We start from the raw sequence: 27,156 nt of genomic DNA on the forward strand, positions 1-27,156 counted from the left end.
TATATAAATTTGAAGGCTAACCCCTTCCTCGTTCCACCACTGATTACGAGGTGTCATGTGATAAACCTTTACAGATTTTTCATACATAAGACTATTATAATTTTTTAGCCGTAAGATATCTCTAATGAAATACAAACCTTTGTGTCTCATATTAAATCAATCCACACATAATTCAAATTGAAATCATCAAACATATATATCAACTCTCAGGAGTTATTCCAATTTAATTAATGGTATTGAGTTTGAGTACATAATTATATTAAAATTTGATAGGAAAACTTTGCTACTCTTATTGTCTTATCCGACTCAAATCCGAATTAATTAGCATCCATTAGCGATCGGATATCGAATGGTTTTTTTTTATCTACAATTAAAAAAACATTGCCGACTAAATTACATACTCGTAATTACATGAAAACATACATTTATGTATATGTTAAGTGAGATATGCTAATTACTTTCTTACATAGACATGTTAGACTGTTGTAAAATATATCAAATAGTTGTAAAACAGGTCTGTCTGTCACAGGTATGCAAACAGCCACCCAAGTCCAATCCACGTACCATGGATCCAAAAAACTAAATGATCCAAAAGAAAAACTTAAAAAAAAAAAAAAAAAAAACAGCTACGCTTCATTTAAAACTTTTGAAAACCATTAAACAATTAGGAAACATTTTTTGCTCCCTTACATTTAATTTTTTTTTTATATATATAAAATTCTGATATTTGAACATGAATTGTTTTCTATTTTCTTAATAAAACTGATTAAGGGTCCAATGCTTTTTGACGCAATATTAATTTTCTTTTCATCCCTTACTCCCTGTATTCTAATAAAAATCCCTTAAACATTATTCTACATAAGAGATTGTTATGAACTCAAGATTTTATTATGGACCCACGTGATGGACCCATTAGCCTTGGATAATGGACATTATATAAAATTAAATAAAAAGAATTATAAATAAAGAATTAAATTTTATAGATAAATCATAATCCTTTTCACGTTGTGCACAGTGCACACACACTTCTTCCGGTTCTTTGTTTATATTTTTTAATAAAGGAAAAATATTTCTGCACTTAATGCAGATAAGTATCTGCATTTATTCTTAAAACGACGTCGTTTTAGTATTGAAATTTTAAAAAATTATAAATATAAAGACTATTATAATTCTGAAATAAATTAAAATTACAAAATATCATGATTTCAGTCCCAAAACAATATCATATTGGACTTATCTGGCAAAAAAAGCGAACCCTTTTAACAATAATATGCGATCACACGCGTCAGCCTTAGTTCTCAAATTCAAATAATAACTTTGATATGTCATAATCACATATCGTAAATTTTAATAACCTAATAGTAAAAAATAAAATAAAATCACATACTTTTCATTACAAAATATCAAAAAGTAAATCAAATATCATGTGACATGATATTTTTACACACACAATTATATCAAAATCATAGGGTCCTATTCTTTTTGATTTTTTTTCTCCTCTATCCTCTTAATTGTGTGTGTAAAAATATCATGTCATGTAACATTATATTGGATTTACCCAATTATCAAAACTTCAAAACTTAATTGGCATATTGCCATGGTGTTAAGAAAAGACAGACAGGAGGGATGAAAACTCATTCCACCCATGTATGGAAAATCACACTTTGATGCGGCAAGCAATCAAAAGACAGCAGACTTATAATTAGTTCACTAGTCAAAAACATATGCAAAATAAAGATGTACACATGGAAGGGTTATACTAACAAAGCATTAAATAAGAATTAGTTTTCAAAAGAAAAAAAATTAGAATTACGTGCTGATATAGAACTAAACATTAACCCAATAATGTTAGAGAACAAAGGAACTACTACTACTAGAACCACCATTGAATCTCAAACAAATAAGTAATAGATTGGTTGAAAATTTGAAACTACTACATGAGAATAATACCATAGACGCGTGTTTTTAGCTCAATAAATGCACTTAACAAATTAACCGGAAAAAAAAATACTTCAGAAATTTAATTAATTTATATAAAGGGCAATAGTTTTCCATTGTTACAATAAAAGAAATTTGTTTCTTGACACAATATAATATATAAATGGGTCCACTAAAAAGAGATAGGAGAAAAAAATAAAAGTGGACCCACCTATATATTTGCAGCAACAAATTCTTTTCTAATAACAAGAAAACTATTATCCTTGTATAAAAGGGTAAATCAAAAATCATATTATCTGATATGATATAAATTTTTACATACATAATTGAATGATGGTCTCATATTTTGATTTTTCTCTCCTTTCTCTTCTCAGTTGTGTGTAGGAAAGTTACATTATGTAACATAATTTTTGACTTACGCTATATAAAATAGGAGAAACTATGGTAAAAGTTTATAATTTCAACTGTTACTTGCAACTGTAATTTTTTTTACTTTTGTATAAAATTCTTTTTCAAAAACATTTAAACGTACATATTTCTCATAAAAATATAAGAATTCTACACAACACATCAAAATTTCGCATCTTGTTTAATTAAAAATAAATTTACATATTTTTCACAATAATTATGAATTTATGTAAATCAGGAGCAGCTAAAACGGCACCGCAAATGGATCACCGCCTGCCCTCTTCGAATCGTCGTTTCATGACTTTCCTGCTATGGGAGATTTGTCGTTTTGCTCTGTTCACGACGCTTCGGAACAGAGAAATGAAAAGGACGCTAGGGCCCGTAAGTTATAAAGCGAAACGGCACACGTGGTTCGAATAGCGGTCCCGTGCGCAGTTTAGCGAAACGGGGAGGGAATGACGCTATCGTACACGGGGATGCTAAATGCGCTCTAATCTTCCTCAATAAAAGGTGAAAGCAGAAAGAGGGAGTTGACTCGGCGTATTTGACTCAGTGAGTGAGTGAGTCATGGCAGAAGAAACGACTCGGATAATGGTGGGAGTGAACGAGTCAAGTTTGAAGGGTTACCCTTACCCTTCAATTAGCAGCAAAGGGGCTTTCGAATGGACCATAAACAAGCTCGTTCGTTGCAACGTCAATGCTTTCACTCTTCTCTTTCTTCACGTTCAAGTTCCTGATGAAGATGGTGTTCTTCATCTCTCTCTCTCTCTCTCTCTCTCTCTTTTTATATTTATTTCTTGTTTTTGTTTTCTGGGTTTTTTATGGTTTTCTATTTGGTTGTTCCTGGGTTCGATTTTGCGTTTTTTTTTATTCTGTTTGGATTCTCGGAAAATGGAGGAAAGGAAAGGAAAGTGAAAGAAAATAAAAAAGGGGGCCTAGAATTTGTTTTATTTTAAGTCCCGGATGGGTAAAATTAGTTAATTGAGGTTGAACTTGCACACGTCAAATTTGGGTCTTTGTTTCGGTGAGTGATTGGTAATGTCATGTTTTTTTATTTAATGTATAAGATGATAGAAAGATATAAAAATATAGAAGAAAATTCCTTCGAATAAACTATGTATACTGTTTGAGTTTATTTTGAGTGATGGGACATAGGTAAACATTGTTTACATTGAATTTGATAACCTTGTGATGATATTTGGAGTTGTTCTCATCTTTTTGTTTTGTTTTATTTTTAAATGCATTATTGTAATATATTTTTTTACTTTATCCTTATTTTGTGATTTATTGAGCTTTTTCTTTGAATCTGCAGCTAATCTATTGAGACATTTATATATTATACTAAGCAGAATAAAAGAACCTACAATCTAATGGTCTTACTTTGAATGTTGTACAAGTCTAATGGTGTTACTTGTTTCTACTAGGTTTTGATGACATGGATAGTATCTACGCATCACCTGAAGATTTTGAGAACATGAAGCAGAGAGATAAGATTAGAGGGCTTCATCTGCTGGAATATTTTGTCAATAGGTGTCATGAAATTGGGGTAAAGTTTTTCTGTTCCACTTCTGTATGCTCTAGCTTCTTTCTTTTTTTTCTTTGTAGCTAGCTTCCATCACCTTCATTCTTGTTAAATGTGTAGTGAAATTGGTTTATTACTAGAAGTTTCTTTTCTGCCACCCCAATTATTTGTAATTGTGATATCTTCTCAACAAGTCTAAATATATTGATATATTTATTTGTAGGTGGCATGTCAAGCATGGATAAGGCAGGGTGATCCCAAAGAAGTACTAATACATGAGGTGAAACGACTACAGCCAGATCTTCTGGTTGTGGGTAGCCGAGGTCTTGGTCCTTTCCAAAAGTATGCTCCTGGTCTTTTTTTCTTCTTTTTTGTTTCTGTTATAAATTGCTTGGTTTTTTATGAAATGTTAAAGAGTGCATTAATGCTCCTAGATTCTGAAATATGTTACTAAGGAAATATAGCTAACATGTTCTTCTGCAGGGTTTTTGTTGGCACTGTGAGTGAATTTTGTGTGAAGCATGCTGAATGCCCTGTTATTACTATCAAACGCAAGGCAGATGAAACTCCTGATGACCCGGTTGATGACTGATATATGGTTAGGCACTCGACATTGGAGATAGATTACCAATGTTGGTCGAGTTTGAGACAAAAAGAAAAAAGAAACAAAACAAAATTTGAATATCATTAAGATTAGTCTATGCAGATGTTTGATGTAAGAACACTAATATTCGTACTTTCTTGTCCTTGTTCCTTTTATACTCCATCTGTATTTTCCAGCTATGTTGATTTCTTTGAATGTAAAAAGTTATTTGTGGTGTTTGTAATTCTGAGAGTTGAAAGTAGTGTGTAATATAGTTCATGAATATATGACGCGCCTTGCATGATTTGAAGTTTTGCCAGGCCAAAATCTTTACCTCCCTTACTTTATGAATAAGCAGTACACATAATTCTCTTAAAAATAAAAAAGCAATAGAAATAACTTTAATTTCTTGAATAATAAATGTGTCAACATATTATACGTTAACTTCAATGTGATTTCCAACAGGCTAAGAACTAGTAGCCCAGAAAGTCTGGGAATGAGCTCAAGACAACCAATCAGCGAACCATTTTTCATGGTAAACTAATCAATGTTGTTAAAAAGTGAAACAAGTAGCTGTACAAAGTGGTGTTGGGTGTGTGTAGTGTGTATTAAGTTGCAAGTTCGATTCCTGTAATATTCAAAAAAAAAAAAAAAATGCATATTTTGTTATATTATATTAGAGAAAAGTATTTATCCTTTTCAATGACACAACTTATATCCTTTCACTTTCACAAAAAGATGAGACCTGCACTTTTATTTTTTTTGTCAACTCTCTCTTCTCCTTTATCTATATCTTTCTTTTTCTTAAAATGACATAAGGTTACATCATTTAAAATGACACACACTTTTCCCACTATATTATCCCTATATTATCCCTGTCCTATCTCAAAACTTAAGTATTTAACATAACTATGTTTTAGAAAGAAAAGAAAAAAATGATATTTTTTATCCTTAAAAGCTGTTTGCATATCACTACCATAAGAGACAGAATAATCTAAAAAGATGTCGATCTCTATAAAGACCATGCATGCAACAGGTTACATATCATACATAGATAAGGACCTAATATCACAACCCCATCTATGTATAACGAGTAATATCTCAAATAAAGCTCGGTGCACACAGGGTCAAATAAAATTACCATTGGACAAAGACAGAACACGAAAAGCAAATGGCATAATGTCACTAAACCTTCCCTAATCATAAGCTACACAATCTCCACTCTCATAAGTGTCATCTAGGACGAAGAAGATTCTACCATTTTGTTCACATCCTCCAAAAGACCTTTCATCTCGCTCTCTAATTTTGTCTTCATATCAGGTGATTTGCCATCTGATGCTTCTAGCATTGAGGTCAAACCTTGAAGTTTCTGTTTTATGAAGTTCAATTTGGATGCTTCACTACCCTGTGAGGCTGCAGACTTGTCTTTCTTCTTAGCTGGCGAAGGTTTGAACCTTTTTGATGTTTCACCATGTTCTCCAAACTTGGATCCAGCAGAAAGATACTGGAGCTGAAAAGTTACATCAGAAGATCGAAAGGGGTTCATGTTTTGTGAATCTTTAAATGCCTTTTCAGCATCACAAGTTCTTAGGAAGGACACTCGAGCAGTGTAATTAGTACAGAACATATTTGTTTCTGTTTCATCCAAAGCTCCAAACTTACTATATACTGTGATAAGATCAGATTTTGAAGGCAGAGAGGATCCTGGCCAAAATGTGATAAAAAGCACAGCTGCTTGAGAATTTTCATCACTACCCTTCTTGTCATTCTCAGTTTTAGGAGCTTTCCTCACTTTTGACATGCTGGGAGTTGCCTCCTTTCTTCTCTTTGTTGGCTGAGAATCTTGATCAGGTGACATATGATCAGATTGACTTTGTTCTTTCCGCAAAACGCCAACAGATTCTAGCTTCTTTCTCTTCCTTCCAGGTTGACGCTTCTTGTATACTTTGTATAACGATCCCTCGTGATATAATGAACTTCTGAAAACAGAAATGAAGTCCACAAATTCATCCAGAGAAGTACTTTCCCTAGGAATCTGTGGACTGATAGCCACATCGCGGATTTTGGACAGAACATCCACTGACAGAGCCCGGATCTTCTTTGGATCAATAGTCCTCTTCTCATAATCTTCTTGTGTTTGGTAATTTGAGCTATCAGAAAGCTTCCACTCTATGGTAACTCCCTTGGAGAAATTCTCCTGAAATGCCTCATCATTGCGCTTCAAAACTGGAGGGGAAAGCTGGCTAGCAGCCCTGGTCATTCCTTCCTTAATGGATTCTGTATCTATGTTTCCCTTCCCTAGCCCCTTCATTAGAGTAGTGAAGGGAGGGGACAAGTACTTACTTTTCTTCCTCTCTCTTGATAAAGAACCCTTCTCATTTAGTTCTTTGGCCTTCCCTTCTTCATCAGCTTCTTTTTTGTTCCCACTGCTAATGTTTTCACCACCAATAGCTTCTTTCTTCTCTTCTGACTGCAATGATGAGTCCTTGCCCTCACTGCCATCATTTTCTGCACTTAGCACATTTCTATCAGTATCTGAAAGCAACTCTTTTCTCTTCTGAACTGGTTTAGATGCCCTTGCATCCTCACTACCTTTTCTCTTCTTTCTACCACTTGAACCAATTGCATCCATCACTTCATCAGTTGCATCCCCCTCCCTATCTTTGGAATGAACATCTTTGTCCTCCCCCATAATTTCAGCAATGCTTTTCTGTTTTCTTCTATGGATCAATCTATTCCCTGAAAGCCCTAGAGAATGACACAATTCACCAAATTTTGGGCTCACTGGCAAGGTAGAGTACTCCTCTTCAAATGGCCCTTGGACTGGTGCTTCCACTGCACTCTTACAGTTACCTACATCAACTGTTTCACCTGTAAGACTATCTTCAAGTCCAAGAACTGGCTGGGGATCCTCATAAACAGCTAATTTGTAACCTCCTCTTGACAGATAAAAGGCTGAGAGGTGAGCTTTTAATATTTCCAGCTCCAGAATACTAGCAATAGCAATAGTTTGTGCAAATTGTTTCACTAGAGAAAGCAATTCTGCTGAGGCAATTGGAACGGCTGAAAGTCTCTCTATGCCATTTTCAGGCACAAGAACTCCTTCCTTGATTCCAGAATTTTTCGACAATGGTGGAGTAAATTCAGAACTAGTAATCTTTGAAACAAATGAATGACTAAGCTTCATATTCAGTAGCCTTCCAATCTCATTCACAGCCTCTTGTACAGCATTGACAAAAGCTCTGGAGCTATTCTGCTTCACCATACCATCAAAGTTCTCCTCAAATGGCTTTAATTGTGATGGATGGCACCAAGCAAAGGTTCCTTCCCCAAAGTAGACCACTAGGAGTCGATCATTTTGTTTCAGCCTTAAAGCAAAGTCTGATGCATCAGACGGCTCATAAACCCGGCCGGGCCACCAATCATGACTCTTAATTTTACCCCAAACAAAATCACCAATGGAAAACTCATATCCTTCATCACTTAAATCCTCCACTTCAACATCCATTTTCTCAACTGTTTCTACAATTGGAACATCTATAGTCACAATTTTCCCACACCCTTCATCACTTAAATCATCCAACTTCTCAATTGTTTCAACAATTGGAACATCTATAGTCACAATTTTGCCATCACAATCTTCATCTCTTCCTTCCTCCTCACTTTTCTTCCCATCTCTTATGCCTTCCCCACCAATTCCTACTGAACCAACCTCACTCAAAACAGTACCTTCTGCTGCACTTCTCTCACAAGCAGAAACATCATCCAAATTCTCAGCACCCTCACCAGAAAACACAGCGCTTCTGCCACTTTCTCTCATTTTCAACAAAGAGGACACCCCATTCATGTCAGAATCAGCCAAACCTTGACAATCATTTTCCTTCATAACCGAAACCTTGGCCTCAAAAACCCTACTCTTGACAACTTCAACAACCCCATCATCACCCAAACCTTGGTTTCCAAGGCTAGAAAAAACCCCATTCTCATTAACCCCACAACTTCCCTCCCCATTAAGAACTTCACTGAGCTCCTTCTTCTCCAGCTCTGGACCTTGAACCTTGATGTTTTCTGACAAAGGAGATGAACCTCCAGATGGTACCTTGGATTGAGTTTCAACCGTACCCATCAAAAAAGAACAAACTTTTCTCGAGAAAATCAACCTATTCTGATAAAAAAAACACAACAAAAAACAAAAAGACATGTAAATAAACAAACAAACAAATAAATTCAACACATTTCTAGGGCTTTTGGTTCCATTTCATGGAAGAGTGAATATAACTCACAAAAATGGAGATTTAGAACATTACCCACTAATGAAAAATGTTCAAAAAATAAAAATAAAAATAACAGTACTATACTAAAATTTTATATTTGCAGAAGGAATCAACTCAATACATATAAATATGAAGAGAAAATAATTAAAAAAAAAAACCTGTAGGATGAAAGCTATTGTAGCAAAGCTTTAATTTTTATGCCATCAAACTGTACCAACTCTTTAAACCATTAACTTGAGAATCTCTAATCAAAGAGGAAGACAGAGGAAGAAGAATGTGATTCTGGGGATATAAATAAATAAATTAAAAAAAAAATGGTAATGTTAGAGTCACAAAGAGAATAAATTATCGTACGTGGATTTGAAAATATCGAGGGTTCTCGAGATTCTGACAACTTTTTCATTTTCTCTCGAAACTGTTTATATCATAATTGTCTCTGCAGAGGAGGAGGTTGGAGTGGGAAATGTGATTGTCTCGAGTCTCGACGATATTTACATTTGATGTTGTGTTTCAGAGAAACTGCAGACACGCGAGAGAGTACATAATGGAAGCTACACGCTCTAGTTTGATGCCATGTCTTTTATCTTTGTCCTCCGACCAATGGAATGTGCAAGCAACAACCCAAACGTTAGAAGAGAAGATTGCAACGTGTGTTATGTGTGTGTCTTAACTTTTAACACTAGCTACCTACCTAGTCTTATGAGAAGTTAAGTGATCCATTAATTTAAATAAATTACAAAAAAAAAAAAAATTGAGAAGTATGAATTATCATTAATGATTTGTTTTGAGTTAGATATGTTTGAGTTATTGATTTGTTTAGAAATATTTATATAAAGATTTTGATATAATGAAGATTATAAAAAAAAAATAAGAATTTATTCCTTCAGTTAAATTGAAAATAAATTAAGGAAAAAATGTGTGTCATTTTAAAACATGTAAAGTTGTGTCATTTTAAGTGAGAGAAAGAGATAGATTATAAGAGAGAGAGTGGAAAAAAATAAATAAAGAAGTGAATCTCACCTCTTTGTAAGATTGAAATGATATAAGTTATATCATTTAAAAAAACAAATATTTTTTCATAAATTAATGTTAAAAATTTAAAATTTTAAGTTTGTATATGTGTTGAATAATTTAATTTGATGTGTTTATTAATACAAAAGAAATTTACGTTATTATCCAATAATATGTTATCACATCATTTACTGAGTTTAATAATATTTTTATTCATACAGTCAAATTCATTGGGAAAGTATAAAAAATAAGATTGAGTGATAGAATCAAAATGTTTTATACAAAAAAGGTATCAAAATTAAATTCATAAGTTATTGAAATTTACTTATTTAAATATTATTAAAATGTGGATATAATATTAAATTATAGAGGTATTTTTGTCAATAGACATTTATAAACAAGTTTTTTCTTACACGACTGTAAAATGATGTTTAAAGGGTCGAAATTGCGTTTGAGATTGTAGACCCAAGACGTAAAAGAAGAGCCACTTACTTAGTGGACTACGGCACATAAAGGGCCCAACCAAATGAGAATAGGGTCACAACAATTTTGTGGAAATAAATTAGTTGGATTTAATAACAAGGGTCAACGAGCACCAACTAACAAGCCTAAACAAGAGTCACAAGTAGGGTTATGCATGGAGCAGTTTGATTTGATTTTTATCAAAAATCAAATCGGATCAATTTTAAATGATTTGATTTTCTAACCGAATTAATTTTCTATTTAAAAATTGATTTTAATTTTTCCAAACCAATTTGAAACCCGTTCCAAAATTAGTTTATGGATTATAACCGGTTTTGATTGAAAATCGATTTTAATTCAAAATCGATTTTGAATCATAAACCGGTTATCAAGTTAAAATCGATTTTATAACAAATTTAAAACTGATTTTTGATGAGTTATGCTATTTTTTAAAATAAAATAAAAATTACCTTTATATGTTTATTTATTTTCTCACGAAAACCATCCCCGCGATGCATAATTCATATATTTCATGCTCATAATAATTTTTCTCTACTTGGCTATGCAATAAATAATCCTAATTTCTTTGCGGTGTTGGGTCGCTACCACTATGTGTGCAATTAAGAAGCCATCTATACACGCGGCAGGATTTAGAAACGCTAGAGTAAAAAACAGCTACCTTAAACCCTGGTTTAGCTGAAACAAAGCACATACTAACCCAGGCCACGCTTAACTTAAAGCAGGAAGAAGGTTTAGACAAAAGCTTAAGCTAAGCTTCCTAGTAAACTGGTAAAGTAGAACAAGCAACGACAAATCTAACATCGTTTTGCCTTCGCAAACGGCATACCTCAGAACAATCAAGAAAACAACGTGTTGTTCTCCTTCACCACATCATTATTTCCAGAGTTCCAAGTGATAGTTTAAAACTCGAGCGTTCTCGCATTATAATGCGACCACACCAGAAAACGTAAAAACGTAAAAACAAAAAATGATTAAAGAAAAGAAATGGATATGGTTTGGTTATCCATCACATCCAAACCATTTGATAAATGGATAACCAAACCACATTCAAAATTAAAAAGTGGATATATTTTTTAAATTGTTTTAAAAAAAACCGATTTTTTAATTTGATTTGGTTTAGTTTTTAAAAGTGGTTTGGATCAATTAGACATTTTGCACATCCCTCACAAGTGCAATAAAATTCTTTGTACTAAATTTTAACATGTTTACAGGTCCAGGTATGGTACTCAAGAAGAAAAACTTCAATGCACCAGAAGTATTGTTCAGTGCTCCTTGTTACTAAAAAGAAATTTTTTTTCCCATTTTTGTTTAAGTCCTTAAAATTTTCCTCTTTTAGTAAAAAGGAGCTCCGAATTCAATGCTCTCCGTGCATTGAATAAGAGACAATGAAAAGAGAGAGAGAGAGAGAGAGAGAGAGAGAGCAAGGACCAAAGAAACATACCTATCTTTGAACAACCATATGTTGATAGAATGAGGCAGTAAACTGCAAATTGTTTAGACTTTGAAATTTCAGTAAAATGCTTCTCAAAACATTAATCATAACTACACAAATCACATATTACAGCAGAAAAAGACCTAGAAGGTTCCATCGATTTAGGTTTAAATTGCACCATCATATGTATAAGGCAGATTATTATACAACAGGTTGATACAAAATTTAATATTGATTCCAATGAGATGGTTGGTGAAATCTTTTAACAATAACAATCACTCACAAATTACAATACTTTCCATTTAACAATAAAAAATATATGTTGATAGAATGAGGCAATAAACTGCAAGATTGTTTAGACTTTGAAATTTCAGTAAAATGCTTCTCAAAACATTAATCAGAATTACACAAATCACATATTAGGGAAGAAAAATGCCGAGAAGATTCCATCGATTTAGGTTCAAGTTGCACCATCATATATCTAAGGCATATTATTATACAACGGGTTGGTACAAAATTTAATATTGATTCCAATGAGATGTTTCTTGGCATCTTCAGCTTCTTCCTTCAAAACCCCTTCGATCACCACGTCGAACTCTGTCTTCTCCTCCACTGCTGCGACGTGGCACCGTCGACGGGGGAGGAAGGAGCAACAAACACGGCGGCGAGATAAGGTAGGGGTTTTTTGGATAGTGGAGAAGTGAATGGTGTTGTTAGAGAAGTGTGCGGGATAAGAAGAGGGTGTAGGATAAGAAAAGGGCTAGGGTTTGAAGGAGTAGTGGTTGCCCTTGCCATTGTTGAACGGATATTCAGAGATAGAGGTGGCAAAACAGGTCGGCCCGCCCGACCCGCCGCCAACTCGCCAAAAATATGTTGGTCCGCCCTGCATCTTAAATATGGGTTGAAAATTCCAACCCACTCTGTAAGAACCAGCACCGTTAATTAAGGAAGTTAATTAATTAATTATGTGAAATTAGGAAATAATTCCATAATTGACCCTAATAATTATTATGAGACTTAGATAATTACAGTGAGTGAGTAATAATCTGAAAGTCGCTTTTCTGAAGAAAAGTGCAGATACCGGTTCTGCTACTCGATACAAATGCGTACCGATGAAGTATCCCGGAAAATTATAATAAGTGTGGAAATATTACTAGAATAATATATAGGATTTGTAAAACAATTTTCAAGTCAAAATAATGAGAACTGGTGCCAGAACTGATACTGGCTATGGAAAAACGCCTACCGGAAAAGTGCTGCGAAAAATAAAATAAAAATATGATAAATCTTAGAAAAATGAGTAGGTTCAGATTCTAAAGTTTGGGATTAAAATGCTAAGTGTAACAATTAATGATAATACAGTGCGATTAAGGCTAAGTGGGCTATAAATACCTCTCTTGCACAAACCCTAGGTATTCTATCAGCCTCTACGTGACCTTCTTGAGGAGCTGACTTGTTGTTACTGTTCCATTGCATTTCCCTCTCCATTTCTTGAGCTTTGAGGCTTTTCTTGCATGAAAGCTTCTCTTAAACACTTGTTGTGAGAGAGGGTTATCATTGGAATGGGTTTGTAGTCTTGTTTCTGAGTAAGGGAGTCAGTTTGAGGGAGAGTTGGGTGCTGACCTTGGGTTTGGAGAGTGTTTGAACCTTGTGCTTCATACTTTGGAGGTCCAAGGAGCAACCTTTGGAGAGGAAGGACCTTGTGTGTGCACCATTTTCGTGTCCTTGTGTGTGCTGGACTTTGGGAGCTTCAAGTGAGCTCCAAGAGCATCTTGTGCTTCTGTTTGAAGCTTGGGTAAGTTGTACCAACCATGATCATGAGTTTTAGTGCTTAAAAATGGAACCTTGATGCATGTAATGAGTTAAAGATCATAACTTAAGGTTGGGTAAGGTTAAACACACCTAGAAATGCATGCTTAAGCTTCTGTAATCGGTAAAAATGGAACCTTTGGAGTGATATGTCACGAAATGCAGAAACTGCATTCTGTCGCAAAATATCCGGATATTGATATCCGGATATTGGGTTCTGTGATATCCGGATATTTATATCCGGATATGGGGTTCTTTGATATCCGAATATTACCCCGACACATATCCGGATATTTTGGGTTTTCGTGAACAGTGAAGGTATTGTTCATACAGAAGGCTATTGGGGGTTTGTGGACCCTAGATTGATGAAGTTGAACTTCTGTAATAATTAAACTAAGTCAGAATCAAGTGATTAAGCGCTTGAGGCTTTATGAGGAGCCTAAAGACGTAAAACGTAAAAGAGAAGCGTTGCCTTTATGTTTATGCTTATGAGCTAAGTTTATTGATATGATTGCTGGTCCAAATCAGATCGTGATTCTGCTGTGTTTGGACTTTGAGCATTGGTTGGACTCTTGGCTTGGATTGTTAGCTTGCAAGGTAAGCTTTCGTGTCCTCGGTTTAGCCATTGTTGGTTCCACTATGTCCCATGGGGGTATGGTTATATGCATGATGTTGTTTTCATGATATATTGATTTGTTGAAATGCTGTTAAGTTGTTATATGCGAGTGCCTTTATGATATGCATGTGGTGTTCCACCTATACGGTAAGCCTGAGTATGTAGTACATACAAGAGGGTGAGGCTGTGGGTGAGGTGCAAGCGATGTTCCTTGCACTAACTGTAGGTAATAGAAGTATTCCTGCATTTCTCTGGCAGTAGAATAGTGATAACACACATGGCATGAATATCTGTTGCACTGCATAGTTTTGGAACTTATACTGTTAAATGCTTTTGAACTTATATTGCTTGTGTAAGTGAGCTTGGAGTGAAAGATCCTTGAGGACCCTTGTCTTATTGAGATTTCTTTTTAGAGATCTCACCGCACGTTTGGGGCGCATATTTCAAGTTCAGGTAATGCGGGGGTTGAGACCTCTGGCGGCAGGAGGCCGGAGCTTAGCTGATTATATATGATGTATGCTGACATGACTGGATATTGGATGCTGTTTATGTTTTCTGTCTTTATATTGATATTTGAGTTGAGACTCTTTTGTGGGCTTTGTTGCCTTATTTGGTGAGCATGGGGTTTGTCCATGCCACATTGATGTTAGTACTTTTAGTTTGAGTTGTATAATCTATCAGGGTTGTCCGGTCTACGTGTGGTAGTTCCGTGACTAGAGACACATTATGTTATTTATGTTATGAGGTATTTCAGTTAGCTATCTTTTGCAATTTACATACAGGCGATTTTTTATGAAATGAATTAAGTAATTCAACTTGGCTAATGATAATGACGTCATAATTGAAAAGAAAAAGATATTCCGCATTTTTAAATTAAGCGTGGCTTAATACGATGATATGATAACAAACCAGATATATACGGGGTGTTACACACTCCGTTTTGTGGGGGGTTGGCGGGTCAACCCGCCTAAAAAATAAAAAATATTAAAAAATAAAAATAAATTATATATCAATAATTTTATAATATTACTTATTTTCATTTCACAATCCCTTTCTTTTTTTTCAATCTCAAGCCTAAATATATACTAATATTCAGTCAAACATTTTTTAGGAACTTATTTTATATATGGATAACCTTTGTCATAAATAAAGTTCTTCTTCTTTATTTTTTCTAAGAGAGTACTAAGATAAAAAAAATTTCATACCACAAAAGTTTAGTGACAAATAAAATACTATCAAATAGTAACAAAAAAATGACCAGCGGGTCAACCCGCCCCGACCTGACCAACCGCCAACCCATTTTGACCCACAAATAAGTGGGGTAGGTTTAGCGGGTTGGCGAGTTGGGTTCAACCTATATTGCCACCTCTACTCAGAGAGTGACACTGTTAAGAAAGAAAAAGAGAAAGATTAAATAAGAGGATAAAGGTGGATGTATGTAATTGCCCCTATATGTTAAATTTTGATCAATGAAAGGATATAAGCGTAGAAGTGTCATTTCAATACAAAAATGCTAAGGGAGCGTTTGGTAGAGGAAAAAATTTTTTTACTAAGGAAATACAATTACTGGAGAAATGGTAGGAAAGTAAATTTGATAGAAAAGTTAAAAAAAAATGTTTGGTTGACCGAAATATTACCAGAGAAAGTTATTTAAATTTGCAAAATCTATATTTAGTTGAATGTAAAATAGTGATGGGAAAATAGGTTGAATAGACAGAAACACCCCATTATAATTTTTTTTAAAGAACCATCGCCTACTCAAAACCCTCCCCCCCAACGTCAATATTTGGTCTCGTAGTCGTTGTCTTTCTCTCCGTCTTAGTTTCTCCAATCAGCATACCACACATCATGCAAAATATCATTCCCATGAAGAAGTTAATGACGGTATGCAAGGAAATGAAAGGGATACTCGAGGACTTGGCCGATGAATTAGAACTTGCACTACCTGGTGACTTTTCACAAGGGCATGAGGATTCGCAAGAAACCCATGAGGAGATGATTCACAAGGGTCAATTCCGTCCACAATTTTGTCAAACTCGCGCCCTATTTTTCACTTCCCCAATCATATCCAAAAAATCACATCTCAAGTGGTTATTTCAAATAGTGATTTTCACCCAAAAATCAACACAAAGCACGCTTCCTATCCTTTCAAGTCTCCTAGTATTTTTTTTCAATAACTTGTACCAAACATGGTATACACCAATACCCATCCACACTTTCCCATCAAACCCAAGATAAACATGTACCAAACACACCCTAAATGAAATATGGGGCCATTCCGAGAATTGAACTCCTACCAGGCTACCACTATACCAAATGCCCATATTTCTACAAAGCATACGGCGGCGTTATCGTTACTGGTAGTTCTAGAAGTCGTTTCTTTTTTTCTGGTAATTTTTTATTTGATATTTGAGATAACAAATATTGAGATTAATATTTCTCATGTGTTGTAGGAGATAACTCCCTCTTACATATACGTAAAAATATGTAGGCTCCATGTGGAGCAATGTGAAGAGGAGAGATAAAAAAAAGAAAATAATCTTATACATTTTTATATGTATGTAGGAAATAATTTTATGGGAAAAGTGTGTATCATTTTAAAGGATGTAAAGTTGTGTCATTTTAAATGAGGAAAAAAGATAGATAAAGGAGGAGAGAGAGTGGACAAAAAAATAGAAATATGTGGGTCTTATTTCTTTGTGAGAGTGAAATGACATAAGTTGTGTCATTTAAAAGGACAAATATTTTTTTCCTAATGTTATATCATATAACATAAGAAATACTAATTCAGTAGAGGAAAGTTATATTTACAATTTATTTTCATTTACAATTTCTTACAATCATATCTTAACCATTGATTTCCGCCAATCAAAGATTAATAATTTCGCAAATCAAACTTATTAATTAATTATTAATTCACAATAAATGATAATCAAAAATCAACGATTAATATATAATTATAAGATGTTATAAACGAAAATAAGTTATAAGTATAATATTCCTCAATTCAATCCATATTTCCATAACATGCGTTGAGTGAAGAGAGAATAAGAAAATTGATGTGCCTAAATTGCCCTAGGGAGTTAAATGCTTGTCGTTAAAGGATATAAGGGTACAAGTGGTATTGCAATACAAAAATGTAAAATGGGGCATTCCGAGAATCGAACTCGGGACCTCTCGCACCCAAAGCGAGAATCATACCACTAGACCAAATGCCCATGTTGTTACTACTTTGGTTTTCAAAAGAACAGTTGCTGCGGTTATTTTGTAGACCGTGTAGAACTCAAAAACCAAGGAGTGAGGTCAAAAGCTATGTCGGAGTCTAAGACAATAAACAGAAATGATATGATTGACTAATTCAAATATTAAAGTATATGATTTGTTGTGGTGATATGTTATTGTAATTAATTAGATTTGCATTTGTTAATGAGTGATATTTCTTTTTGGGTTATAAGTTTTTCCCGTTAATTACAAGAAAAATTTATAACTCTTCTGCAAATTCATGAAATCGTGAAACTTACCAAATTTGAAAAATAAAATAAAAATTGCAGGGATATTTTTTTGTTTTGGGGGGCCTTTGTTTTTTCTTGTTATTTGAACCTAGCTATAGCAAGTCGAGTTAATGTTCCCTAGCTGAATAAGCCTGAAGCCAAATACATGACCTCCCTTTCAAATAAACAAAATGCACTTCCTACTCAACAAAAATTATAGAAATAAAAGGAGGAGGTAATTTAATTTGGATTGACTATTATCATGTGATACTTTTGTTGTGACACTTTGGTTAAGTAGCAATATTATTGACTACCGTGATGATCATGATAAATAGTTTGCATATTGAATATGTAATTCCAATAATCGGGAATGTTCTCTCTTAGACAATAGTTTTAAACAATATATACATGCAACTCGAGAAAGATCTTCTCCCCAAGGAGGATAGTCATTTATAGTTTTGTTTTTTGGTACAACAATAGCCCCATATGAAGAATGGAACCAAAAATGTATTCTAGTAAATTGGATCACATACATTGATACAACTAGTAAGTCAATATATCCTAGGCCTATTAATGTTACAGCTTGATCATCTATCTAGACTCTGCTTACACCAATAATCTTCAATTGGTAATATACACTATATCATAAGTCGAACCATCTACCACTCCTCCTTCCATAAAAAAAATGCATAAACTGTTACTAATGATGCAGAAAGAATAACCACAACAAACCAAGCATAGAGTGTTTTTTCCAATAGTAGGTTAGAGGCACAAACATCAACTAATGTTGATACCTGTTTCTGAATAACTGTCACAGCAAACCCAAAAACCATGCCTCTCTCTGTCTTAGCCAAGTTTTCAATAGTTAACCTTAACCTAGTAACCTTAGCTATGGCTTCATAATCTTCTTTGGTTCCATCTTCAAGGAAAGCCACAAGAAAGTGACTTTGCTTACTGTAAAGAACTAATTCAACCCAAAAGTTTAAGTTGATTGGTGAAGGTTTTTTTTAATGGTTTTATATATATCAGCACGTCCCCTCACACGAGAGTCCACTGAGCTTGAAGAGTGGACAATGCACGTGCCACCTAATGGGGCTCTGATACTATGTAAAGAACAAATTCAACCCAAAAACTTAAGCTGATGGATGAAGGTTTTTTTTAATGATTTTATATATCTCAACACTTAACCAACAATCCTTTACACAAATAGCTTTCTTCCATCTCTTAGATTAACACTTGTAACCTGTAAAAAGAATCAAAATACAACTTTTGCATCCTTAGGAAATTGCTTTGGTAAGCTTTATGGATATAAGGCTCTTTTTTTTTTTCTTTTTTTTTTTAATTTTCCTTTGTTATAAGCCATCAATGGATCTTGAAGAACACATGACCCTTAAGGCCCAGCACATATTTTCAACTTTATATAAACGTTCAGAGGAGGCTGAAGCAAACGAACCTCTGTTCTTTCGGACCAAATCAATAATTGGCCCAGTGAAAATGCGAGAAAATCCTTTGCATCTTGACGATTGTTACATGTAACTACTACTCGTGCCATGCACCATAGTTCACATGGTCCACATTTTTTTATTTTTTTATTGGAAATAACTCACATGGTCCACATCGATGATTGGTTTTTCTTCCCACTCATGACATGACTTCCATGTGCGTAATATAGGCAAACTAAACTCTATTTCAAATGTAGAAATTTAAAATTGATTGCTGCAATGCCAAACGTGCCTGAATTTAAGCAAAACAACATTTTTCTCTATACATTAGAGAAATATAATATAAAAATCTTCAATAGACCTTCGCTTCTTAGTTTTAGCTTGTAAGTGATAAGTCTTCGGTGATTTTATATTATATCTCTCTAACACACTCTTTTACTCAAGAATCCTTTTGACTTGAACCATGGATATTGCATGAGAAAAAAAATATAAAAACTATTTATCGACCTTCAGTTCTTATATTATATCTCTCTCTTGCTACATGAAATAACAATACACAACAACATTTTATCGCTTTATTACATTAGTAGAAAAAAAAATCACTTCTGTTGCAAATAATTATAAGCCAACTGCAAGTATATTGTGCTATACAAAGAAAGAAAGAATAGATAGGACACATAGTGAGTTCATAAGAAAGTTCGTATATTGGACTAACTCTCTAACAAAGTATCAAATACATAAAACGCATGTGTTTGTATAGTCATTATATTACCTTTCAAAACTAATTCTTTTGATTGTTAAAATTGTACACAAACTAAAAAATAAAAAAAATTAAACATATGTTCAATGTTTTTCCGTAGATAAGATAAACTTATATCATGTGACCTCAAAATAATGTTGTTTTAAGGTTTGGAAAAAATAAATATCATTATAAAATTTCATACAGACCAAAATAAAATAAAATTATACAAATATTTTTCTTTAAATTTCAAAATGGCTTATTTTGTATGCAAGGAGATAACTTTATTTCAAGGAGAAATATTATATCCATTAAATAAGGATTTAAGGTTCTTTATATCACAGGAGATAAATTTATTTTCTATACACAAATACGTGTGACCTGTATGAACCTATATAAAAAGAAGAAAAAGGAAAAAAAAAATATGAATATCATATTTATGTGTACATGACAACCCTAAACCATTTAAACAATTGTATCCGTCGATTGTGATTGGCATTTATTCTTTCGAAAGTCGTCAAAGTTTTTTTTTTCGCCATTTGACCCTTAAAAAAATTGTATTCCTAGTTCATCCCCTGCACAGGTCTAGTGAGAAATTTAGGATTGCAGGTTTGTAGATGCTGAGAAAAAGTTACGAGTAGTTTATGAATTATGATGACAAAAAAGTGGAAAACAAAGTAACAAACTTGTTATCTCACCCACGAGTAAAAACGATCTTCATAGCTTGCTAAACAATGTTCTTTCGCTCTGATGTCACACCTACCAATCCACCATATCAGTTTCAGTCAACGACATCATCACATGCCCACGAGTGATCATCAGGTTTAGCACCAAAAACTTTGTCGGCACTTGATTATCTTTAGGCTTTATTAAAGAATGCTATAAAGATATTAGTTAATAAATATTTAATATTTTGTATTAAATACTTATAATTACTTAAACAAGAAATATTACATAATTTTTTTTCTTCTATTTTATTTATTTAACTGATACCTTCCTTAGTATATCCTTTGTCTTTATCATCAATGGTCATTTAGATGAGTATGTTAGGTTCAGCTACGTACCCATCACTAAACTCATGCAAGTGCATATCATGGATAATTTGCACGTTCGTACACATTAACTACTAGTGTACTGCATGTGCAAATGAAGATAGACTAGAAATAAAAAATAAAATGAGTTATATAATTAAGTTAAACAATAACATTGCGAAAGAGATATAGAGCTTTATATCAAAGGTAATGACCATATTGAAACAAAAGTTCTTAACCATTGTATGTGCACCATACACTAAACAATTACCCGATATAAGTACTATTAATTTTGTCTCTTCTTAAATCGCTGGCTCACGTTTTCATTGAGTGGCCGACCCCCAACGTGCATGATCCTTATCCATCACATGGGAGTTTTCCTTTGCATTTGGAAAAGTATTTTGCACATAAAACATGTGACTAAATAGAATGAATGGCCCATAGATGCTATAAGCTCCTTTTTTTATATGAAATAGGCACACAGTTAAAGCTCACAAGTAATTGTCCTCGTTTCCATTATAAGAAACGGCACAACCCGAGGACGACAAGACTCTAGTCACCCTCTCATCCATTTGTCTGAATATGTGTTGGGAGCTAAAGTTGAAGTTTGGTACACCATGAATGCTACTCTAATGTCATCATTGGCCTAACTTGGTGCTCATAAAATGACAAGTCTTTCAATTAGATCCTTATTCTCCTCTCCTTCCTCTAACAATGCCATGAATCATGACCAATGACCTAGAACTAGAGCTAGCAAATATACATAAAAGGAAGAGGGTTAACACCCTATAGTATAAAACAATATTAATGATGGCATTATTAGTTGTACAAAATTACTATTGATGATAGTAATAGTAATTAATATTTTCTTGACTTGCTTAATGATCAAGGATATGTGAAGGAAGTTGTTATGGAATATATATATGTGTTGAACAAGTAGATGTTGTGAATTAAAGAGGGGCATGTGAAGACTTCAACTGCACTCATCGCCAAGAATTAGGTTCACGTCGGGGTCCAATATGTTGCATGGCCATGCACCAAAGTGGGTAATAAGGAAAAGTAGAGGCGAATTCTTGACAAAAATAGATAGTGGTACGTTGCTATTATTCCATAACCATGTGTCAATTTCCTTGTGGCTTCGGTTAGGCAGTGTATGGGCAATTTCTTTTTCCGAAATGTAAATGCAAGTTCATGCCCATACTCGCCTGGTTGTCTTTCCATTTATATGAATGAGAGTTTCAGACTACTACTAGCTCAAACACATCTTACACGTACGTTCTTATCCAATCTACAAGGGAAAATACAATTGATGAGATAAAATTACTAAATCTCAACCGTTGATCTACTTGTATCTAACGACTTTAGTTTATTAGTCACGTGAGTCGTTAGGTGCAAATTGATACAATAACTAAGATAGAAAATATAACTTATACTGGTATAAAATGAAAATGGACATATCTCATCCAATATATTTAGGGATTAGTGTTTCTCATATTATAGGAGATAATTGTATCTCCTACACACACATAAAAGTGTGTAGGATCCATTTTTTCTCTCTTCTTTTCACATGATCTCACATGGGCCCCACACATTTTTATGTGTGTATAGGAGATAAAATTATCTCCTACAGTATGAGAAACATTAATGTCATATATTTATGGGAAAAACACTTTGCATATTGTACGAGAAGTGTTTTCTTATGTTGTGAATTTGTGATCCTTCGATTTTTGTGTAAATTTTTTTTTAATAATAAGTGTGGGGCCCCATAACTAGTTGAATCACAATATGAGAAAATAATTTTCATGCAACATCACAAAATGAAACTCTTATATTTATATTTATATTTATAAACCTTTGTGACTCGTGACAATTATTGGCCTAGACAAATTCACGTACATTGTTTCTCTGATTCTCTGAATTCCCTTTATCAACTAATTAATTAAAGTTTTATCTTTACTTGGTAAGAATAATCTGTGTTAAACTAGGTAAGGGTACAATTAATCATTAGGCTGAGCTTGAGACAAAGACAGAAAACCTGAACTAATTAAGCTGCATACACATACATTAGAGACAAAGCAGTCATTGAGATAAAAAATAAAATAAAAAATAGGACTCTATTAAAATATGACCATGCCTGCCACTGAGAATATATTATGCTTCAACGTTTGCGGTTCTCAAACATATATATATAATCAACCTACTCTCATTTACTATAATAAGATAATGCAGAAATAGTATAAGCTCCTATATATTACAATCCACAACTAATTTAGCTCTGAACTCATGGTACGTACGTAAAACTCCATACTTTAACTACTTACATAAACATATCTAATAATGTTATTCAGCCAGGTACAGTACTCTAGCTTATAGGCACATAAGCATTTATGTATATATATAAATTTATTTTTTATATATATATATTTTTTTATGCTTAGGTAATTCAATCCCCATTGAGTAATTGCATAGACCAGATATCCTCCATGGTCCAATAGTTGCTGTCATTGGTACAACAACTAGACTGATCAGTGATTGTAGGGAACTGAGTTGGAAATGGCTCCAAAGTTCCTTGGTATGAAGTTGGAGAATAAGTCTCCATTGGTTCTGCCATGGTGGACATTTGGCTACTGCTTGCATGATGGTGATGATGATCATTTATCTCTGAATTCTGTTGTTGGAAGTTCTCAGCTTGCTTTATGTGTTTCTGAATCCTAGTCCTCCAGAAGTTCTTAATCTCATTGTCAGTTCTTCCCGGAAGATGCTTTGCAATTTTGGACCACCTACACATTTGTGAATGTTTGATTTGAGAAAAAGACAATGACACATAACTGAAAAGTACTTGTTTTGCTTGGCCATATGTTAAGAAACTTTGGAACCTAAACTTAAAATGGTGTCAAACAAATTACTTAAGTATGTCTTAGGAGTGTTAATTTGGTTAAGGATATTAATGAGACAGAGAATGCAAGTTATGATATGATGAAAACCATTAGAAATGAAACTAGGTCATTGAAATTTGTGATGATAGTGTGTGAACATGTGTGTTGGTGCGTGAAAGAGAAACTATGATAAAAAAAAATACGTGAAGTTTCTTGAAAAAGAAAAGCATAAAATTGAATATTAATTAAAAGCTGCCAATGGTTGTCACATTTTATTGATAAGCAAAAAGTAGCAACACAAATATTAAATAGGTATCGTGTGTCTGGCTGAGACCATGCATGTTCTTTGGCTGAGAATAAACGTGATGCATGTTAGACTCACACATATAAAAAGACTCTGTAATAAGATGATGAAGGTCCCCTTGGTATGGAAATGATGCCTTTGCTTTGAAGCTGGGGCTTCAAGATCACCAAATATTCAGATTTCTCAATGCATGCCTCAGGTAGAAAGTATGATTCAATTCAAACATCTACAATTGTATTTTTAATTCCATACACATTTCTCTCTTCATAAAGACGTACAGTTTTTGTGTTTTGTTTTATCCAATTACAAATTTACAAGTAACTTTTTTAACGTACATACATATGATGACCTCATTCTTTCCTAGTGTTTTGACTCTCATAAAACATATATATATATATATACTTCGCTTCTCTTTGTTCAAGAAAAAGCCACATGTGCCAAATACGTGGCAGATTTCATTATCCTAGCTAGTAACTTTATAAAGTACTATAAATAAATGTAATATTTGAATTGAAGGGTCTATTTATGTCTTTTCCATCTTAGTCATTGAGGTTGTTTTCTTGGTTGGGATGAGTTGGAGGGTGAGAAAGCTACTAGGGTTAAGCTGGCAAGTTTATCTGTGCACTATGTAAGTCTATAATATATGAAGGAGACTCACAAATTTACAATTGTACACGCCTTGTCATGAAGAGCCAAAAAATGCGTGGTATTGGTTTGCATCTATTTCATCCAAAGTCCTTGTAATTTCTTTGTCATGTGAACTAAAAAGATATTTAAATGTGCCCCACTTCCTACATGAGCTCAGCCTAAAATAGAAGCTTGTCCAAACTATTTGGTTCTCAATCATTATAGAGGTAGCCAATCGTAAAATGAATGGCTACAGGAAATTTAATACCTTCACTATTATATAACTAATAATTAATATTATTGAGTCATACAGCCTATCCTAGTTCATAAATTTCTTGTTTAAGAAAAGTACCTATTTTCTACCCCCCTTTTTTTATCATGTTTCTTAACCTTACCATATGCAGTCTTTTTCACCTTCTATAAAGTTGATTTACATTTTATTATTAAGATTATCTTTTAAGAAAACTGTACACAGTTAACAATAATTAACTTGATTTTGGATTTCCACATTTTTATTCACCTTAAACCTATGTAGTAGGCATATCTATATAGATCTTCTAGAGTCTTAATATCAAATTATATAGCAAAGCTAGATGTTCCTCTCACAGCCAACCTCTAACTTTCAGAACAAATATAATAGATAATTAGAAGTTCTAAAATTAGTAAAATATTAGATAAAGGGAAACTATTTGCACTCTATGAATTCATGAAATTTTTTAAAAAGTAGGACATGGAAAACTTTAGAATGAAAGAAAAAGAGGAGGGTGTTTAACATTTTGCCTATTGATTCCTTATATATGCTCTTGATGGATCTAAATCTCCCCCCACCTGCCATGTGTAAGAAGTTCACAGCATATATACTTATGCTCCATCTTCATTATAGTATAATTCATGGAAAGCGAGCTAGAGACAGAGAGATTGAATGGAACAAAAAGGAAAACATATAACAAAGTACCTTCAAAGGAAAACTCTCCAATTCTTCCATATGTTAAAATCACAAACCAATCATTTTGGCGGCTCTAAAATTTTAGAAACGGATTTAGCATAAGTTTTACAAAGCCCCCATGTGTTAGCTAAATCTTCATCTTTGGCTAGAATTCTCTCAACGACAAAGTTCTTTCCCCCTTCAAATAGTTTTCTTCAAGGACCGTACTAATGCTGCCATCTAGTGGTGTGATTCCAAAACCAAATACTACGTACAACTTAAGTGAGAGCCAAGAACTTCTTTTGTCTCTCCATGACAAAGATAGAGAATATGGTTGATGATTAAAAAATATTTCTGGGTAACAATATACCATTTGTGCAAAACTCAATATCTAGATGGTAGAACACATGCAATGCAAGTTTTTTTTTTTTTTTTTTTTTTTTTTATGATGATCATCATATGTGTATTCACCTGTTTCCCCACTTTGCATGAAGCTCCATGATCAAAAGCTGTTCCTCAGGTGTAATATTTCCTCTTCTAACATCCGGACGGAGATAGTTTAGCCACCGGAGCCGGCAACTCTTTCCGGTACGTTTAAGACCTGCAAAAATAACCATGATGTCACCCTAGGGTTTATGGTGAAAAATAGAGAAAGAATGGAAAGAGTTGAAGAATACTCAAGATGTTTATAATGAAAAAAAAAATGGATATATATACATGTTTACCTGCAGCTTTGGCTAAGGAGTTCCAAACACCTTCACCATGATTTGCAATATAGTTGATCAAGATCAAGTCTTCTTCCATGGTCCATGGTCCCTTTCTCACTTCAGGATCTTGAGATGAGTTGCATGGTTTTTTGTCCATCACTATGTATGAGAGAGAGAGAGAGGAGAAGAGAGATGGAAATCATAGTGGGTGTTGGGGGGTTTAAATAGAAGAATAATAATCAGTGGGGGGCACAAGTTACATGGGTTGACTTCGGTTCGGGCTAAATTTTAACAAATTGTATTTATCATGTATAATTATATAATTAATTATAATTTGGCTCAGTCTAAAATTGTAATTTGGCCCGGGCTAAATTTATAATTTGACCTTATCAAAAAATTAAAATATATTTGGTGAGAGATTTGAGTAAGTTGTATTAAGTTATGTGTTTCATTCCACTTATATAAAAAAATTAAAATATATTTAATAAAATTATAATTTTTTTTGATGATGCTCTCTGCTCATGTGTTTTGTATTTAATATAATTTAAATATATCATAATATGAACTAACAAAAATTTAAAAAAATAAATACGCATATAATTTTTTGGCCCGAACACCAATTAGAACCTGACTCCGCCACTGATAATAATAAGATAATTTGTTACTTGTAAATAAAGTGTTAATTTTTCAATTAGTAATAAAAAAAGGTGTTTACGAACCTAACTATGTTAATCGTATAAACATGCATGCATGAATACCGAAACTAATATATGTTTGCATGCATGACTATTTTTTGTTTCTTCGGTAAACTATAGCTTACAAACTAATACCCCTTCGTCCTCTCAAGTTATACAAGCACATGCAATAGAAGCATATGACAGTATATGTAGATATTTTATAAAGAAGAACGGGGATACGATATTTCAAAAATATCGCAC

At 33.5% G+C, this 27,156-nt stretch overlaps 3 protein-coding genes and 1 non-coding gene across 4 annotated transcripts; 1 reads left to right on the forward strand and 3 right to left on the reverse strand.

Moving 5' to 3' along the window:
- Positions 1–2,867: 2,867 nt before the first annotated feature.
- LOC133306839 (universal stress protein A-like protein) lies at positions 2,868–4,748 on the forward strand. The gene is made up of 4 exons (XM_061507227.1): positions 2,868–3,091; positions 3,771–3,892; positions 4,092–4,210; positions 4,352–4,748. The coding sequence occupies exons 1-4, from the start codon at positions 2,914–2,916 to the stop codon at positions 4,458–4,460; spliced, it is 528 nt and encodes a 175-aa protein (XP_061363211.1). The 5' UTR covers positions 2,868–2,913; the 3' UTR covers positions 4,461–4,748.
- Positions 4,749–5,467: 719 nt separating this feature from the next.
- On the reverse strand, positions 5,468–9,154 carry LOC133306834 (PWWP domain-containing protein 6-like). The gene is made up of 2 exons (XM_061507217.1): positions 8,884–9,154; positions 5,468–8,616 (listed from the first exon to the last, which is right to left on the reverse strand). Exon 2 carries the CDS (start codon positions 8,575–8,577, stop codon positions 5,689–5,691), a length of 2,889 nt encoding a protein of 962 aa, XP_061363201.1. The 5' UTR covers positions 8,578–8,616; positions 8,884–9,154; the 3' UTR covers positions 5,468–5,688.
- Positions 9,155–17,222: 8,068 nt separating this feature from the next.
- TRNAP-UGG (transfer RNA proline (anticodon UGG)) lies at positions 17,223–17,294 on the reverse strand. The gene has a single exon. It is a non-coding gene; the product is annotated as a tRNA-Pro (tRNA).
- A 5,928-nt stretch (positions 17,295–23,222) lies between these two features.
- LOC133306840 (MYB-like transcription factor EOBII) lies at positions 23,223–26,393 on the reverse strand. Its single transcript, XM_061507228.1, has 3 exons — positions 26,237–26,393; positions 25,983–26,112; positions 23,223–23,559 (listed from the first exon to the last, which is right to left on the reverse strand). The coding sequence occupies exons 1-3, from the start codon at positions 26,373–26,375 to the stop codon at positions 23,223–23,225; spliced, it is 606 nt and encodes a 201-aa protein (XP_061363212.1). The 5' UTR covers positions 26,376–26,393.
- Positions 26,394–27,156: the final 763 nt, after the last annotated feature.

The sequence above is a fragment of the Gastrolobium bilobum genome, unplaced genomic scaffold (assembly GCF_033153095.1).
Source record: "Gastrolobium bilobum isolate Gb01-03AN ecotype WA unplaced genomic scaffold, APGP_CSIRO_Gbil_v1 utg13820, whole genome shotgun sequence".
Taxonomy (NCBI): domain Eukaryota; kingdom Viridiplantae; phylum Streptophyta; class Magnoliopsida; order Fabales; family Fabaceae; genus Gastrolobium; species Gastrolobium bilobum.

Excerpts from the sequence above, each read along its gene's own strand:
- LOC133306839 (XM_061507227.1), top strand. The coding sequence starts at position 2,914 with ATGGCAGAAGAAACGACTCGGATAATGGTGGGAGTGAACGAGTCAAGT. Across the intron at positions 3,092-3,770 it reads TCAAGTTCCTGATGAAGATG|GTTTTGATGACATGGATAGT; the intron begins GTGTTCTTCATC and ends TGTTTCTACTAG. Across the intron at positions 4,211-4,351 it reads GGTCTTGGTCCTTTCCAAAA|GGTTTTTGTTGGCACTGTGA; the intron begins GTATGCTCCTGG and ends GTTCTTCTGCAG.
- LOC133306834 (XM_061507217.1), bottom strand. The coding sequence starts at position 8,577 with ATGGGTACGGTTGAAACTCAATCCAAGGTACCATCTGGAGGTTCATCT.
- LOC133306840 (XM_061507228.1), bottom strand. The coding sequence starts at position 26,375 with ATGGACAAAAAACCATGCAACTCATCTCAAGATCCTGAAGTGAGAAAG. Across the intron at positions 26,113-26,236 it reads CTCCTTAGCCAAAGCTGCAG|GTCTTAAACGTACCGGAAAG; the intron begins GTAAACATGTAT and ends TTATTTTTGCAG. Across the intron at positions 23,560-25,982 it reads CATGCAAAGTGGGGAAACAG|GTGGTCCAAAATTGCAAAGC; the intron begins GTGAATACACAT and ends ACAAATGTGTAG.